The sequence below is a fragment of the Grammomys surdaster genome, unplaced genomic scaffold, assembly GCF_004785775.1.
Source record: "Grammomys surdaster isolate TR1022 unplaced genomic scaffold, NIH_TR_1.0 124820, whole genome shotgun sequence".
NCBI classification, from domain to species: domain Eukaryota; kingdom Metazoa; phylum Chordata; class Mammalia; order Rodentia; family Muridae; genus Grammomys; species Grammomys surdaster.
In genome coordinates this window covers 83,114-100,816 of record NW_021619764.1, presented here as the reverse complement: position 1 = coordinate 100,816, position 17,703 = coordinate 83,114, and the positions used below count along the sequence as shown (strand labels likewise).

Below are 17,703 nucleotides of genomic sequence, written 5' to 3'. Positions count from 1 at the left end.
CAATAGGCCATGGGAGACAGCCAGGAAGCCCTTAGGCCACTCATGGATCTCGGTTAGTTTGTGATTGGCAGACCCAGCGTACCACAGAAGCCAGGCTTCCTCCACCGCACATAGATGTGCTGCCTGGCACAGGCCTGGGCATAGTTGGCAAAGGTGGCACACAAAGCTTCTGCTTGCCCCTCTGGGCCACTGCCTGCTGTGGCTCTGACACAGTAGGCAAAGAGGCAGGTCTCATGGTATGCATCTGGGGGAACCTGTAGGGAAGGGAAATCCTCAGTCAGCAAACGCCTTACCTCACCAACATCTCCTGTCTCCTCTTGACATCTCAACTGGAAACCAAATATGGTAAGTGCTAGAAGGGTCCCCATGAGTCACAAGAACAGCCATCTTGTTCTCAAAGGTAACACCAAAGACAGGGAAAGAGCACCCAATGACAGGATCAGATCGCTCAACTGGCATCTCTTAAGCATCCACTAGTCTCTCCGAAACCTCTCCCCTCTAGAGCTGGTCATCACCTCCATCCCACCCATACCTGTCCGTGGCATTGCCGGAATGGATCCCCCAGCAGTTGGTGGCACATATCCTGGGCTTGAGCTTGAAGCTCACCAGCTTCCAAGCCAGTGAATGTACCTTCTAGGAGGCCCTCACAGCCCCGGGCCACCTCGACGGCATCCAGACACCCAGGCTGAGAACAGAGACAGGCCAGGAAACAGGGATGAGAGACATTAGCCAGAAAACCGGGAAAGTGATTACCATCCTCATAGCTGCCTCCAGACCCAACTGTTATGCCCACTAGACCAGGGCTGCAGCTGGCAGCAAAGTGATAATCCCAGCTCAGAGAAAGCCAGAGCCACAGTCAGCCCATACAAGGCTGCTCAGTGGTCATAATGGAGGACCTGGGAGTGTCATTATACAGCAGGTGCCAGGCTCCCTATGGGGCCTGGGACCTGTGTGTTCTCCATGAAGGCCCCAGGAAAACAGTAGGCAGGCAGGAGACAATCTCACCTCAGAGCCAGGGAGCTTCCATGAATTCCCAAAGGTAGCAGCTAGCATAGCCAATCCCCCTCCAACTTCCACAAAGTCATCTGAGGAAAGTTGAAGCCAATGCTAGACCTAGAGTCCTAAGTCTCTTTTTTCCCTCCCTCCCTTCCTCTCTCCCTCCCCCAACACTCCCTCCCTCCTCTAGACACACCAAGCTACATCTCACATACCCTCTGGCCTGCCGTTGTAAAGACCACAGAGGCCCTGTGTCTGTCCCCAGAACTCATGGTCCACGGAGATGGAGATGGAACTGGACCTGTCCAGTCTTACAACAACCCCCAGGCCCCCAGAGAGCACCAGCCAATCTCCCTGCCACTGCAGGCTCATCCCTGGAAAGAGGATAGGGTCATTCAGTCTCGAGGGCCACATTCCCATCTCATCAGCATGGTGTAAACTGCATAGGGAAAGAATTCACACAGATTTCCAAGCTCTGCACTGTGGTCTTCCTGCTGTGGCTGGTATATTGAGAGATATCACATACACTATATCCACACCACACATAAACTATATACATACCACACATACACTATATACACATTCCACTCACACTACATATACACATATAACACACATACTATATATACATTCCATGTACCACAATACCCAACATAAACCACATACCTCACAGCATTCATACACACATAACACACTTCTACACAGATAATACATACACACTACATACACTCCATCCACCCACCCATACCATATAGACACATACGCACTTAGCCCCAGCCTCCTGTCCCAGCCATGATGATACTCTCATGAGGCTCAAGGCAGGTAAACAGAGTGGCTCGCCCAAGTCACAGTTGAAGACAGTAAGAAGTGAGTAAGCTAGGCTTATGTCTTCCTGACCCCTAATTTTCAAAAGTTTCTCAACAGCATTCGGGGGGTGCAGCAGCTCTGCCCTAGCCTGCCACCCTGCCCTCAGGAATAGGCAGACCACCCCAGAGGAGTGAAGAAACCCTCACCATGGAGCAGCAGAGGCTCCCCAACAGGCACTGGCTGTCCCTTCACAGAGACCTCTCCATCTCGGATCAATACCTCCTCAGGACCCATTATCACTTGAACCTGAGAGAGAAAGCAGCGGACCAGATGTGCAACTCTCCTCTCCTATCCCTGCCACGTCCAGACCTTCCCTGGGGTCATATATTCATTCATTCTCTCTCTCTCTCTCTCTCTCTCTCTCTCTCTCTCTCTCTCTCTCTTACCAGCCAGCAGTGCCTAGGCTGGGAACAGTGGACACTAGGCCTGAGGTGGACAGCCCAGATGGAATCCATAGCACCAGCTAGCAAGTAGGTACATTGTCCCAGGAAGTGATAGTGACGTCCATCAAAGGTTTGGTAGTGGAAGCCAGACCAGGTAAGACAGGTGGCTGAGGGACGCTGGCGCTGGCTCCAGAGCTGGCCTATAGCCCCTGCCAGAGGCTGCAGGATGTCTTCAGAGGAAGCGTTGCCTGAACAAGTGATATCATGTGTAAGCCTCTAAATGCAGGAGCAGAGGTGAGGACACAGTTCTGGCACAGCAGGAGGCGTGAAGTCAGGGCATGGTCCCTCGGAGAGACCATAGGAGTAGGCAGGACCTGGTGGAAAGGCCTGGAACTCTTAAGGGTGAGGATGAGGGTCTGGATAAGCCTGTCTCCAGAATTGGAGGCTACAGACCCACCTGGGCGGTGCTGACCAGAACAGCTGAGGCACATCTGGGAGCTGCTGTTCCTCCAGCTATGTCCCCAGGGCTTGGCACAGCATTCGTCCAGGCTTTCTGCCGAAGAATTAGCTGAGCCTGCTAGAGGCTGGCAATGCCATGTGACAAAGCAATGACCTTTAGGGTTGGCTTCAGCAAGGGCTGTGGTAGAAAAGAATGGGGCACACCCAGTTTGCCATGATTTAGATGGCTCTGAAAGCCAACCAGACCTGTTGTGTCTTCAGGCAGTCTGTCACCTCTGCCATATCACAGATGGGTTCCCTTTCACAGCCGCTACCCCAAAGGTACCACCTGCCCATTCTTCTTGGGTACTTACCATCGGTACAGTGAGTACCCCCCCATCCAGGACAACAAGCCCTCACTGTCCGGTTCCAAGTAGCAGGCCTGGTTTCTGGGGGTCTGATCCCACCACACAGAGAGAAGCAGGGAGAGATGTTAATCTTCAGCCAAGTCCCACCATAAGGCAAGGTGGGTCTTGGTCTGGTCAAGTACTCAGTGGGTTAGCTCTGGTGCACTACTCTGAGGGGTAGTCATTCTCCTCTCCTGGGGCCTTACTTTCAAATGCAAAGCAAGAATGAATGCTAGGAAGTAGCCTGGGGCAGAAGGGAGAAGTGTCACACCCCTCTTCCCCACCATACTGTGCCCACCATGGTGCCCTCTCATCCACCTTCATCATCTCTTTCCACCCTTCCTTGAATCCAGCCAGAACCTGTTCCCCAAATGCCCGCTGCACTAGTTCCTCCCAGTCCTCCCCCATTCTCAGGATATCCTGCGGTCACTCTTTCCTTTCCTGTCCGGCAGACAGCCCAGGTTCTGACCCTCACTCACTTGTAGACTGCACAGAGCCCAATTGCTGGGGACTTGGTGAGTCCCACATGGCCACTCCAGGACAGGTCCAGCTGCCAGCCTAGGCGGCTATAATGGTACAAACTGGTGCAGGGTACCAGGTCCTCCTGACGAGGCGTTACTTCCTCTTCCACATGGACAGTCTCTGTCTGTTCACACCAATGCCTGTCCAGGAATAGGAGACCACAGAAACCTGTATTGTCCCCTCTGTCACCATGAAGCTCGCTACTATGAATCCAAGCCCCCAAGGATTGCTGGGAAAAGTACTTGAAAGAAGGGAGAGGTTAGGGTCAATAGAAAAGTGCTAAAAGAAAATCCTGGCATCCCAGAGGGAGCCTAGGTATAGACAGGCAGGAAGATCTTATTGGGAGATCCCTAGAAGCGGCTTACCCATTAGCCAGAGCCCATAGCATCCCAAAGAGAAGGGCAGGAAGCAGCATAGTGCTCCAACGCAGGTTGCCTTTAGGAGGACCCGAGGCTTGGACTCGGGCAATGCTGGTGGAGGAGACCAGAGAGGATAGCACTGTCCCACACTGAGGTCTGAATTAACCTGGAGTTCAGTCTGTCCGAAGCTCTTCACAAGGATAGATTTTATCCCAGCCTCTTGCCCCTGGGTACCAGCTGCTCAGAACCAGATTGGACCTACCTCCAGCATCCCTTCAGAGGGCAATTCTCCCTGGAAACAGGGCCCATCACACTCCTCCCAGTGTGTGTGTGTGTGTGTGTGTGTGTGTGTGTGTGTAGATGGGACTACAGCTGGACACTTTGAGCCCCTGGCTTTTCTATACATTCAAGTACGATCACAAACTAATATATGAGTGTGATCAGGACACCTTCCCTTTCTGGGCGTCTGTTTCCTTCCCAGTAAAACATTCAGGGACTTCCCAAGGCTGCACAGATGAGACTCAATAAGCTTTTTGAAACTTCAGGTGTGGGAGGGTCTCTCCACCCTCTAAAATCTGCAAGGCTAGAGAGAAGGTGGCTCAGTGGTTTAGAACACTCGGTACCCCCAGATTTGGTTCTGGGCACCCACCCCTTTAGCTCACAAGCATCCATAACTCCAGTTCCAGGGGATCCAAAGCCTTCTGACCTCAGTAGCACCAGGCACACATGTAGCAAACATACAGGCAAAACATACATGAAATAAACCATTGCCTTTATTACAGTGTTCTGTGTCCTCTTTCCTCTCCCTTTTCCCTCAGGCCAGGTGCAGAGGAAGAGAGAGCACCCGAGTATGTGGAGACAACAGGGAGACATAAATCCTTTCTTCAGTAAGGTCAGTCTTTGTATTTGTATGAGTCAGTGTTTGTATCAGTCAGTATTTGTATGAGGTGGTTGGGGCCATTTGGTCACCTGTGGTGTTACTGAGGGTCTCAAAGCATTCAAACACTGAAAGGATCCAGGAAGATGGGAAGGAGAGAGGTGTTGAATAAGACTGGGAGGGAGCTGGTTCCTCCTGCCCCTGGATGGAGCAGAGCTAAGCCGGATGAAATAATCTCAGTGTCCGGGTTAGAGGAGGCAGCTGCAGGATCCACAGGCAAATCCTGGTTACACCCTGGTCACCAGTAGACCTCTAAGGCCACTGGGCTGGAATACAGCTGTACCTGAAGCTCTGAATCCTTTCATTTCATAATGAAATGAGGTCCCATTGGGCATCCTGCATGGTCACCCCACCTGGCACATCACAGCTGGCCTGGGACCTCCTTCTTCTGGGCCTACTATTGGGCCTGGAACCAAAATAGAGCCAGTATGAATCTCCCCAGTTTCTTCCAGATATCTAGGGTTAGTGCCTGGGAGTTGAGCAGAGTCCTGGGAAAGGGCCAGCATCTGTTGTGGGCATAATGTCCTTTTAACGTCTCTCACTCTCACCTGGCCACTGTTCCTGCATACCCTACACACATGGATGGCAGTTCTCATAGCCAACTCCTGCACACAGAGAGTTAAACTCTGCTCCTACACCACCTTCAGTCAGTGAAGCATCCAGGGATTAGAAGAGCCTTTTACATCTTGAGTCACAAGACCTCCTGACCCTTCAGGTTTCCACTGCTCCAGACCTCACTTTAACTATCTGTAAATGTTGAGGACAGCCCCCTTCATCTTCTAAGGCCAGCCTTGGGTCACTGTCCTGACTCCACAGGTGTCACTATCCTTGTGTCAGGGCGCTATAGTCAGGGACCTTGTGCTATCCAGAAGGGCCATTTACTGGTCTCCTCTTCCCAGACTCTCTTCCAGCTCTGTTCTGCAACTTGGCTGACAAAGGAAGTTTGGACTGGGGAGAACTTGGATCTGCCCTTTCCCCTACAGGGGCATGCAGGCGGAAATGAGAGCCCATGGGAGTCTGAAGAAAAATCACAGGGCATGGAATATCCAGCTTAGATTTTAGTTCCAGGACTGGGAGAAGGTGTCCGGGGTGCAGAGGTGGATGGATAAGGCCCAGGAGTACCTGCACTCAAGAGCAGAAACGGCGGAAGTCTGGGGAGAGGTCCACACCTAACGCCACGAGGTTTTCTTACCCACTGAAAACACTCCCCCGCCCCCGCCCAGGCCAGCCCCGCCTCACCCCCTGTAGCCTCCATGCCGGTCCAGCCGTCTCAGTTGGGGACTTAGTTCTATTTATCCCCATTTTCTACTTTGAGAGCCCTCTCTCTGCCCTCTCAGCTTGGTTCTTAATCCTCAGCCCCTGCAGTGGGACTTGGCTCGCGTCCTCGAGTCTGGGTGGATCCTGGTGGAGAGTTTTTTTTTTTTGACCGATTCTCCCAATCTCTGCTGGCCAGACAGTCTCCCGCGGGACCGCGGCGCTACCACATACTCGGCTGCCACTGGCGATTTTAAAGGCAGCCATGCACACATAGCTCTCCTCCCCAAACACGCCCCCTCCTCTCCCTGCTCCCCCCAACTCTTCGCTACTACCACCACCACCCCGTTCCGCGCTCCACCTTTCCCCAGCTCCTCCCTCCTAGGCAGTGAGCACCCTCCCTTCTAGCCCGAGTGCCCTTCCTCCCTAGCTTCTTCTCCTTCCTCTCCCCTCTGCCCTTCCTCGATCCTAAGCTCCCATTTTCCATCTCCACACTCCGGGCATCTTGCCTGCAGACCATCACCTGCACCGAAGCCCATTAGTGCACCCTCCCGCGACGGGTCTCTCGAAGACCCTGCGCCTTAGCCTGGTGCCCCTGCCGCCTGAGCCTGTGCCCCGGAGCAGTGTTCCCGCTTCCCAGGTTCCTCCCCCATCACCCGCAACGCAGCCCCGCACCCTCTCCCTCCGCGTCTTTCCTTCCCCTCCCCGCGAAGTTTCAGGGCTGTCAGTCCCGGAGTCTTTCGGGCAGCCCGCACCCAAGCTGCAGGCAGCCGGCGCCATTGTGCAAACGGCCGCCCGGGACCGGAGGCCCGAGCGCCTGGGTCCCCAAAGCGGGCCGCGGCACGTAGCCGCACGAGCCCGCCAGGTAAGGACACCCCAGGCTCCGGAGCGGGCGTCTCCGCCCGCCACCCAAACGGAGCTTTACAAGCCCCGCCGGCTCAGGCAGGTGACAACCCCGAGGGAAGGGGCGCGCAGACGCGAGTGTGGGGGAGGGGTGGGGGTCAGAAGAGGGAGGGGAGTCAGGAGGGAGGGTCCCGGCGCAGAGGGAGAGACTAGGAAACTGGAGGGGAGGGCAGGGACTAGGAGAAGCCCGGTGGGAGCAGGTGGGAAGAGGGCGGGAGGCGCCGGCGGGGAGGATCCCAAGGAGCCGGAGTAGGGTTCCTCGGGATAGAGGAAGGGTCCAGCGCGAAGGGGCAGGAGACGGGCTCAGGGATGGGGCTGGTCGGGAGCGAAGGACGCTGACAGGTGAGCTTAGAGCAGGGCAGGGGGCCGCGCCCCGCGCCCCCCCCCCCCTCTGGGGGGGGGGGGGGGGGGGGGGGGGGGGGAGTCTAGTCAGAAGGAAAACTCCGGAGAGGACGTGAAGTCAGTGGGGAGCAGAAATGGGCAAGGGGCAGCGGAGAGGGAGGTGTGTTGGGAAGAAAGGGGGATGGGGAGGGGCAGAGCCAGGGAGTAGGTCCAGAGACTGCGGGGTAAGCTCGGATCCCCCCGAGGTGGGGGGCGTGAGACTCGGAGCGGACTAGGAGGGGGAGGGGAAGAACAAGGCTGGGGACCGGGAGGGGAGAGAAGCGGAGCCCGAGCTTGCAGGGTAGGCAGAGGGGGAAGGGAGGCGGGGGCCGCTGAGGGGGAAGGAGAGCAGCGGGAGGGAGGGAAGCAGAGGGGAGGATGGTGTGGGGGAGGGGGAGGGAACCGAGGAGAGGAAAGAAGGAAAAGAAACCCGAGTGGGGGAGGAGAGGGGAGGGGCAAGCGGATGGGGGAGAGCAGCTGAAAAGGGGAGGGCGGGAGTTGGGGGAGGAAGGAAAAGAGGAGGGGGAAGGAAGGGAGGGAGTGTGCAGCCCGGGGAGGGGGGTGGCGTGCGGAGAACTAGGCGGGCGGGCATAGGAGGAAGGGGGAGGGGAGCGCTGCCCAAGACTGCTGGGAGAGGAGGGTCGGGAGAAGCCGGAGCTGCTGAGGGCCGACTCGAAGGGGGCCCCTGGGGGTTGACCCGACGGGTGCGCGCAAGGGAGGAGCCAAAGGGGCGGGGCAGGAGGAGGAGCCCCAAAAGGCTGCCAGATTTGGTGGGGAGAGAGGGCGGAAGGCAGCGAGAGAGGGGAGGGGCAGAGGGAAGGCTGCCAGGGAGGGGGGAGGGGAGTCTGCTAAAGGAGGGGCAGAGAACCGGTTGGAAGAGGAGCAAGGAAGTGCAAAAATCGGGGAGTGTCCTGGCCTGGTGTGGGGGTTGTCCTCGCCGGGTTAGTCCTGTGGGGGTTGTGAGTCTTTGAGGTAGGGGTTTAGGGAGAGGAAGTCAGAGTCATTTACTACCTCTGCAAGAGCTCTTGTTCACCTCCCCCCTTCCCCGTATCCCTAAAGTGTTACTGGTCCTCCAGGGCTCTCCAGGGTTGGCTCTTATTTCACTAGCTCCTGCCCCGGGGGCTGAAGGGTCTACTTGTAGTTTCCCACTCCCCGTCTTGGTCCAGAGCATTAAGTGGTCCCTGTACTTCCCCTGGCAAAGGCACAGTGGGTGGTGAGTGACTGCTGACGGCTTGGGGATGGTTTTAAAGATTTGACAGGTGGGGACAGGGGCAGATATCCATAGCCAAGCAGAGTTTGCAGAAGGTTCCGTGTGATTGTGTGTACCCATCTTCAGAGGCCTCTGTTCCAAATCCAGTGTCCTGAGTTCCTTCACCTGTGCCTAGGACATCACTTTGGTGTTCTTGGGGATAACTGAGACCTAGGTGGAGGCTGACAGGAAGAATCTGAACAAGGCTGTCTTTTTAGGGTCTGTGGCCTGATCACCTAGGAGAGCCACTCCTGGTGGCCATGAGAGAGACCCTGGAGGCCCTGAACTCCTTGGGTGAGTGGGGAAAAAGGAACCAGGAGGGTGGGAGTTCCTAGGCACCCGAAGTGTAGTAGTGCTGTCCTCAGGAGTTTACAACCCTGAGCCCCAAACCATGGCAGCCTGGAGAGGCAGACATCTTTTTAGGTCACCTAAAAAATTATTATATGTCTCAGTGACCAGACCAGGGAGATAATACTAGATTGTATGTGTGCACAGGATTCACAGAGAACTGGGAGCTAAAACCAAACAAACAACAAAATCCATTGCACTTACATATTTATTTATTGCGTTTATTATGTGTACCTCATGTGTGGAGGTGAGGTGACAATTTTCTGAGTTATCTCCTACCATGTGGGTTTTGGAAACCAAATGAAGATCATTAGGCACAGAGGCAAGTACCTTTACCCACTGAGCCATCTCCCCTGCCCAGCACTGGAATTCATTTTTTTTTCTATTTCAAACTATTCAATTTCTTTTCTTTCTTTTTTTTCTCCCCTCAATTAAAAGGGCTGAGCTTAATACCTGGCCAGACTGCTGGGGAATTTGGCAGTCCTTTATCCATACAGACAAGAGATACCTTTTTTCCCAAACCAGCCGGGAAAATGCCCCATCTCTGATACCAGTTCAATACTAGAAGCTTCATTTGAACTCATCCCTCTGCCTCTTAACAGGATTCTCAGTGGGACAGCCAGAGATGGCTCCCCAAAGTGAGCCCAGGGATGGGTTCAATAATGCCCAGGAGAAGATGTCATCTTCTAGAGAAGAGAGCACGCTGCACTCCTGCTCAGGTAAGTGGGTACCATGGAGGAGGGCTCTGGGAAGAATATTCCTTCTTCCACAAGCCGTCTGTCTGTTAAGCACCTACTCTGCTGGAAGCTATTCTGGACATTTGGAATACCTTAGGCACTAAATAAACCTAGGTCCTTCCCTTCAAGGAACTTAATCTTAGAATGGGCAGCAGTCAGCCAACAAGAAATGTAAGCATGGTAAAAATTATAAACCACCTTAAAAGATAGAAAGTGCTATGGGGTGATAACGCACAGTGAGAGGAACCAAGTGGCCGCAAGGCAGGATTGCCCAAGGCAAGATCTAGCCTGGCTCCTTCCCATTCTCTTCCTCACGTGTTTTGCCTTGGAACTTATAAAACACATAGTCCAGACATTCCTCATAGTTATGGCTCCTGTCTTTCCTTAGCACCTGCTTCAGCTACTGGGAATTTGTCTTTGCAGATATGATGTAGGACAGAGATCTTTGGGGGAGTTCAGGCTTGCTTCCTAGTACCAGTGCAGTTTGCCTTCCATCTGTGATGTTTTCGGAGTCCTTGGGCATCCTCTTTTCTTCTAGGGCATGAGACTCCTGGCCAGAAAGAAGGCATCCACACAGAACAAGCTGAAGCTCCTTGTATGGGCAGCCAGGCCTGTACCCCACAGAAGGCGGAGCCTGCAGGCTCTGTCCCAGGTGAGTCTTTCTGATGCTCTAGGAGAATCAGGCAAAGGGAACAGGGACCAAGCAAGTTCCACGGCTTCTCTCTGAGGAGATAGGTGTGCTTCAGGCCCTCTCCTTTCCTCTGTTGTACTTCAGAGCTCTAAAGGAGTTTCACATCTGTGGACAGTAGAATGGGAGAGGAAGGTACCAGAGAAGTCTGGAAGTCCCAACTTCCCTCATCATCCCCCCCTCCCCCATTCATCCGTGCTGTTGTTCTCTTGGATTATAATTTCCACAAAGATAAACAAAGATACAGAGTGTTCATCAGTATGTTCACTGCCTCCACCCTGTGTGCCCCTTTTCCCAAATCTCTGCTGATCTTCATGATACCAAGGGCTCCCAGTCTGTAGCACGCACATACATGCGCACACATGTGTGTGCAAACACATACACACGCATGCAAACACTTCTTCCATCCATTCATCACCACTTGCTTGAATGGCATCACTGACTCAACAAAGGTTTTTTTTTGTGTGTGTGCATACTGCACAAAAGTGTTGAGTATGGCAGGGAAAGACAGGGCAGCTAGCTGCACAGACCTGGGTTGAACCCTTGTTCTGCACTGACCTGGTGAATGTTCTTGGGGTGGGATGCTGTGTTCCCTCCAGGGGTGGTTTGCTCACCCGTCATCAAGGTGACAGTAACATCCTGGCTAGCGTGAAGCTTTGTGATGCCACACACTCACTGCCTAATCCCTAGTTGGCTTCAAATAAATGGTCATAGAATTGATTTTAGAATTCAAGATGTCTGCCATGCAGAAGCTAAGCCATAGCTGGGCTGCTGTTACTATGAGGCAGGACAAATAATTAAACCAACAATACATAGCCACAGGTTCACAGAAGCTAATATTAATGGTGATTGCTATAGGAGTTTATGGTAAAGGATCTTTATGTGCTAGACATGTAGAAACGTTGCTTGGTATACTGCACCGTGAGAGATACATGGATTTCAGCGGTTCTAAGTGGGGTGGAGGAGGGGAAGACATTCTTGGCTGAGAAAGGACTTCCAGGCAGGAAGCAGGAAAGGTGATCTGTGACAGGTTGGAGAGCAGCATTGTGAAAGACTACGCTTCACACCTGAATGAAAAGGAAGCTAGACTAGGAAAGTGGGGGGCCTGGTGACCCTAGAAGCTATTGCTGATTCCTGAGCAGAGGAGTGGCATGCAGAAGAGGGAAGTGACATCGGAGGCTGAGCAGACAGTGAGATGGAACCAGTGAGTTAGAAACTGGGAGTGAATGTAATCTGTGTAATATGATCAAGGCTCAGGCTATGACAGGCTTTCAGGGCCAGGCAGCACTCACTCAGATCATGTGGCTCGAATGTTCTCAGACAAGATTCACTGGGAGGTGGGGGAGGAGGGCTTCAAAGGAAGAGAACAGATTCCTCTGCATGCATGGATGCATTTTGCAAGGATTCCCTGGGAACTTGAATCTGCCCTTTGGGTTGAGGCACCCCTTGAGGCCTCACCCACCTTCTGCCCCCCAGCCTGTAAACTCCAGTCTTGTCTTCTCTCACTTAACTCTTCCTTTGATCCTGTCAACTCCAGCTTCTTTCTTTTTTGGGGGTGGGGGTATCTCTGTATAGCCCTGGCTATCCTGGAACTTGTTCTGCAGACAAGGCTGGCCTCAAACCCAGAGATCCATGTGCCTTGGCCTCCCAAGTGCAGCTTCTTTCTTAATGGGACTTCGCACTCCTGTAGAGCAGGAGGAAGGGAGCTCTTCCAAAGGGGATGGAGCAGAAGAGGGAGCATTTGAGAAGACAGGATGGAGCTCAGGGGTGCGCTGGTGCCCAGGAGGTAACACAGGAAGAGGCATCAAGGTTCCAAGGCCATCCGGCCTCCTATGGTTAAAGTTGGCTGGGAATAGGTCTGTGAAGGCCAGGCAGTTGTTGACACTATAGCCAGTTTGAAGGACACCCAAGAAGGGCCAGGGTGATAGTGGGCATCCTCAAGGATGGAAGCTCAGAATTCCGCAGCAGTTCTGTTCTTGAGGGAGCAGGGGGAGGGGTGTCTACTAAGGATTCAAGGGAGGGTTCCTGGGTGGAGGAGCTGGCCAGCCTGGGAGAACAGTCCCAGGAGGGGCCATGCTTGCCAGCAGCTTTGTCTGCAGAAGGGACCGAAAGAGAACGAAAGGACTCTAGGGTTTACTGATTCCCAGGACGCTTTGAGTGGGGTACAAAAGGAGCCAGACTGGCAAATGGATGCGCCATGGATGGGCTTTCACACAATTCTTTTTTTCTTCTTCTTTTTTGTTTCTTTTTGACTGCTCAGGGGAGGAATGGATGATTCGGAAGGTGAAGGTAGAGGATGAGGATCAGGAGGCCGAGGAGGAGGTGGAATGGCCCCAGCATCTCTCCTTCCTTCCCAGTCCTTTTCCCACTCCTGACTTGGGTCAGTTGGCTGTTGCATATAAACTGGAGCCAGGGACACCGGGGGCACTAGGTGGAATCGCACTGTCGGGGTGGGCCCCGATCCCTGAGAAGCCTTATGGCTGCGAGGAATGCGAGCGGCGTTTCCGGGATCAGCTAACTCTGCGGCTGCACCAGAGGTTGCACCGGGGCGAGGGTCCTTGTGCCTGCCCGGACTGTGGCCGCAGCTTCACGCAGCGTGCTCATATGCTCCTACACCAACGCAGCCACCGCGGAGAGCGTCCCTTCCCTTGCTCAGAGTGCGATAAGCGCTTCAGCAAGAAGGCCCACCTGACCCGCCACCTGCGCACGCACACTGGCGAGCGTCCCTACCCCTGCGCTGAGTGCGGCAAACGCTTCAGCCAGAAGATTCACCTAGGCTCGCATCAGAAGACCCACACCGGAGAGCGGCCCTTCCCCTGCACCGAATGCGAGAAGCGTTTCCGCAAGAAGACACACCTGATCCGCCACCAGCGTATCCACACGGGCGAGAGGCCCTACCAGTGCACCCAGTGCACACGCAGTTTCACACACAAGCAACACCTGGTGCGACACCAGAGGGTGCACGATGCTGCTAGCCGCACCCGGTCCTCTCCGGACGTTCCTGCTACTCCTCACTCCCCCACCGCGTCTCTTACCCCGTCCCCTCCTGGGCCCAAGCCTTTCGCTTGTTCCCACTGCGGGCAGAGCTTTGGCTGGAAAAAGAACCTCGCTACGCACCAGAGTCTGCATCTCACCGAGGGTCGTCCTTTTGGGTGCGATGAATGTGCACTCGGCACCAACGTGGACCCCGCCGCCGCCGAGCCATCAGCCTGCACGCCCCAAGCGCCTGACTGTGGCACGGGTTCGGGGCCTGCGGCACCCCAGCGTACCACCTCCAGCGAGCGCTCCTTCTTCTGCCCCGACTGCGGGCGCGGCTTTGCCCACGGGCAGCACCTCGCCCGGCATCGGCGTGTGCACACGGGCGAAAGGCCGTTTGCCTGTGCTCAGTGTGGCCGCCGCTTCGGCTCACGACCCAATCTAGTCGCCCACTCCCGGGCCCACAGCGGCGCCAGACCTTTTGCCTGTGCGCAGTGTGGCCGCCGCTTCAGTCGCAAATCTCACCTGGGCCGCCACCAGGCAGTGCACACTGGCAGCCGCCCCTACGCTTGCGCCGTCTGCGCCCGCTGCTTCAGCTCCAAAACCAACCTGGTCCGCCACCAGGCGATCCATACGGGCTCCCGCCCCTTTTCCTGCCCTCAGTGCGCCAAGAGCTTCAGCCGCAAGACCCACCTGGTGCGGCACCAACGCATCCATGGGGAAGCGGCCCTCCCAGTCCCAGCCTCTAATCTCTCTGCTCCAGCCTGGTCCAATCCCTCCGAGGTGGCACCAACCCCAATCTTTTTCTAAGCGGAGTTCTGACCCGCATCCTGCCTTTCCCGACAGATTTGGGAGACTCATGCCTGGAGACTTAGTGAGTTTTCAACATTCACACCTAGGTTGCTGCCAAAGCACCAGGACACTTGAGTCATTGACCTTTCTTTAATGTTAGTCGAGAAGTCCGAAAAACATACATAGCTCTTGACAGTAATGACAACACACAGAGACTATTCTTGCAGATAGCGCACAAAGAACCAGGCATTTCTGGGGATCAACCAGGTCAACGAGAGACTGACTGAGCAAGAGACCTCTAAATCGAGGGAAAGAGTAGTTATTTATGTACTTGAAGTTCAGATTTGAGGTTCTGGGGCCGTTAACTGAGCCAGGGGAGGAAAGCCCGACTACTCACTGCCGCCACCTTCCACAGGAAAAAGATCTCTCCTGTCAGTCCAGGAAGTAAACTTAGCTAGCTGGTTCTTCCCAAAGTGTAATATGCACATATGCCAAACACCTACCAAGGTCCCACGTGTGTGCGCGGGCATGGGTGTGTGTTTGTGCGTGCGTGCGCGCGCACGCGCGCGCCTGTAACAGAAGTCTGGCTTGGAGGGAGTAGATGAGGACCAGAGCTCTTAGGCTGCTCCCAGGGGACCAGCATTGTTACTCTAGGTGCCAGCTCCTTACCACCTGTTTGCAGCCCTTCAAGAGATTTCCCAGAAGCGTCCTTACATGCACCTACCTAGGAGGTACAGAAGGAGGCAGCGCTTGAACAGGCTGTAAAGGTTGTTTCTATATCACTTTTTCCACCTTGTGAGGAGTGCTAGAGCCTGAAGGTACTGCAGCTATACACCCAGCTGGGCCTGACAGAAGCAGAGGGCCTGCCTGACAGTGAGGGGAGAAGTGGGGGATGGGGTATGTGTTTAGAGAGAACTGTTTTGGATTCGACCTCATAAAGAGCTTGGAGGACATCCTTTACTCTCCCGGAACTTCAGTTTCTCATTAAAACTAGAGCTGGTGTTGATGAAAGCGGAGACTCCTTTCTGTCCTATTACTAGATTGCTAACAACAGAAATACCCAAGGCAACTGTCTCCTGGGTGCTAAGCCCTGAGAAGGGTCAGAAGCCAGTTAGCAAGGATCCTTCCATCACAGCTTAAGTGGGTTTCTTGGTTTCTTAACAGCAACTCACTGTTGCTGTGATAGAAATACTGACCTTAGCCAGAGAGGGTTATTTGTTTTGTTCTTCCAAGTCACAGTCCATCATTCACGGAAGTCAGGGCAGGAACTGAAGCATAGACCAGGGAGGGAGGAATACTGCCGTTTGGCCTGTTCTTATGACTTGTTCAGGACCGCCTGCTTAGGGGTGGCACTGCCTACAGAGGAGGCCCCTCTCACATCAGCCAGTAATCAAGAAAATACTCACAAAGGCTAGTCTGGTGGATCTTGTCAATTGAGGTCCTTCTTCCCAGATGACTCTAGCTTTGTCAAGTTGGCAACAAAATAAACCCAAAACCTAGCCGACACAGTGGACTCCTTGAGGGCAGAGTAGGGGCCCAAAAGTCCAAGACTAGTCTAGGGAGGTTGACAGGCTGCCACTTCTGAAGCCATGCCTGAAGAAACGGGATGGGACACATGGGTGTGAGGTTGAATGGACATAGAAGACCCAGATTAGGTTCAATCCAAGATCCAGAGGGCTGCAGTTCTCAACCCAAGGGAGGAGAAGAGAAGCTGGAACTGGCTTGAGAACCAGAAAGGCTGTTGGCACTCTATTGTTCCCGCTGAATCTAAGAGAGTGGGGATAGCAGGGTTTATGCAGGGTGGAAACATGGCTGTGTTTATATTCCAACACTTTAGAAAGACTGGCTGGAGACTTGTGCATCAGTCACCCATCAGTCACATGGTGGGGACCTTGGACTATGGACATGTCAGAGGAGATGGAGAAGTGTTAAATTAAAAAAAAAAAACACTAGTCAGATGGCACAGGACTAAGAAGCATGGTGGAACCACTGGGGCCTGACTTCTGCTTAGCTGGCTAGCTGACAGCAGCCTTCCCCTGAGAAGGGTCCACAGGGTGGGGGAGCATACTCATGCTGGGAGAGCAGCCTTTTGTAGCTGCTGAAGTTGACATGTAGAAAGTAGCCCATATTGGTACGGAGCTCAGGATAAGGGAAGCTAGAAACAGGTAGTCTGAGAACTGTCTGCATTCCGGAAGCTATTAGGTATTAGGTGCCCATCCTCCAAAGAAGTGAATGTGGAATGAAAAAGGGAGGCCTTGGACCAAGTGCTGGTTTGGAGCACCAGCAATGAGGGAAGGACCCTGAGAGAAAGCCGAAAAGACTGGGGACACCAGAGGATAGGGAGGAAGACCCTGAGAGGAGGTGATAGGGATGCCTGGATGACACTTTGAGGAAAAAAGAAGCAGCTGAAGGCTGTGAGGGGGAAGGGGGTAAGAAGGGGGGAGGAGGGGAGGGAGGAGAGCACATGACCCCAGGGTCTTGTGCCAAGGCGATGGTCTGCAGCATCTGAGTGGTTGGGTGAGTCCAATGCAAAGGTGAGTCACAAAAGCAAAGTCCTGGAGCAGGAATGAGCAGGAGTGAGACCTGGACACGGGTGAGGGACGGTGGGAAGCCTCTTTCACTGTAAGGCCAAAGGCATGAATGTGTGTAAGGTTTTGATTCCCTGGCTAAGAATGGGAAGGTGACTGTTGACTACTGTGGGCGGGGTTGTAAAACAGCAGTCCTCCTGCTACCTGGTTATTGGAATCCCCACCACTCTGCTGCTCCAAAGCAGCTCAGCGTCTCTCTGAGGCTGCTCACCTGGCCTCTGCGTCACTGAGCTTGAAGGACTCGGTGAAAGGCTATTGCTCACACACATGACATTACCCCACCGCTTCCCTTCTCCAAACATTCTGGAAGTCTTGTGTAACAGCGGCTTTTTGATCCTTCAGGATGTTTGATGAGTGCTACCCTGTGCCAGGCATTCTGGGAGTTCACATTCTCTTGAAGATTCACCACCTGGCAAATCTTTTATCCTTTGAGCTTGTTTGCAAATAGTCGAAAATCATTTAGTGTCAAAGCCTGCTGGTCAAAACAAATGACAAGTGCTCAAAACCAAGTGAGCAAAACTGATCTGTCATCCCAGCTCCTCTGGAGGCTGAGGCAGGAGAATCAGAAGGGCAAAGCTAACCTGGGCTACAGAGTGAGTTCAAGGGTAACCTGGAGAACCTAGTGGGACATTGAGGGCAGGTGGGGGTGGTGGGGGCGGGTACTGGCAAGATGACTCAGCATGCCTGCTCTGAGCCTGCATTCCATCCCAGGGACCCATGTGGTGGAAGGAGTGAACTGATTGTTATAAGTTGTCCCCCGACCTCACACGTGTGTTGTGGTATGCGCATGTGTGAGCACACACTGATTAAATAAAAAGAACTTTGAAAGGGGAAGTTCTGGGTTTGTAGCTTGGTGGCAGGCACTTGTCTGGCATATG

General features: G+C 53.9%; 2 protein-coding genes across 6 annotated transcripts in view; one reads left to right on the top strand and one right to left on the bottom strand.

The window, feature by feature from the left end:
- Positions 1 to 4,028, bottom strand: part of Sspo (SCO-spondin) — a 53,342-nt gene extending 49,314 nt beyond the window's left edge. The window contains exons 1-10 of the mRNA XM_028784722.1: positions 3,979 to 4,028; positions 3,571 to 3,753; positions 3,059 to 3,141; positions 2,704 to 2,883; positions 2,250 to 2,494; positions 2,010 to 2,109; positions 1,212 to 1,370; positions 1,006 to 1,085; positions 533 to 685; positions 83 to 254 (exon numbers count right to left, since the gene is read on the bottom strand). Coding sequence (XP_028640555.1) covers positions 83 to 254; positions 533 to 685; positions 1,006 to 1,085; positions 1,212 to 1,370; positions 2,010 to 2,109; positions 2,250 to 2,494; positions 2,704 to 2,883; positions 3,059 to 3,141; positions 3,571 to 3,753; positions 3,979 to 4,028 — 1,405 coding nt within the window. The remainder of the gene's footprint in view (positions 1 to 82; positions 255 to 532; positions 686 to 1,005; positions 1,086 to 1,211; positions 1,371 to 2,009; positions 2,110 to 2,249; positions 2,495 to 2,703; positions 2,884 to 3,058; positions 3,142 to 3,570; positions 3,754 to 3,978) is intronic.
- Positions 4,029 to 6,368: 2,340 nt separating this feature from the next.
- Positions 6,369 to 15,248, top strand: Znf467 (zinc finger protein 467). Of its 5 annotated transcripts, none has more exons than XM_028784751.1 (5): positions 6,369 to 7,028; positions 8,915 to 8,990; positions 9,647 to 9,763; positions 10,320 to 10,433; positions 12,827 to 12,900. In XM_028784751.1, the coding sequence occupies exons 2-5, from the start codon at positions 8,957 to 8,959 to the stop codon at positions 12,898 to 12,900; spliced, it is 339 nt and encodes a 112-aa protein (XP_028640584.1). In that variant the 5' UTR covers positions 6,369 to 7,028; positions 8,915 to 8,956. The 5 variants fall into 5 exon arrangements, with proteins under 5 accessions (XP_028640584.1, XP_028640580.1, XP_028640582.1 ...); XM_028784747.1 differs by having other exon boundaries at positions 6,543 to 7,028; positions 12,730 to 15,248; XM_028784749.1 differs by lacking the exon at positions 6,369 to 7,028 and adding an exon at positions 7,509 to 7,525 and having other exon boundaries at positions 12,730 to 15,248.
- The last annotated feature ends 2,455 nt before the right edge of the window (positions 15,249 to 17,703 follow it).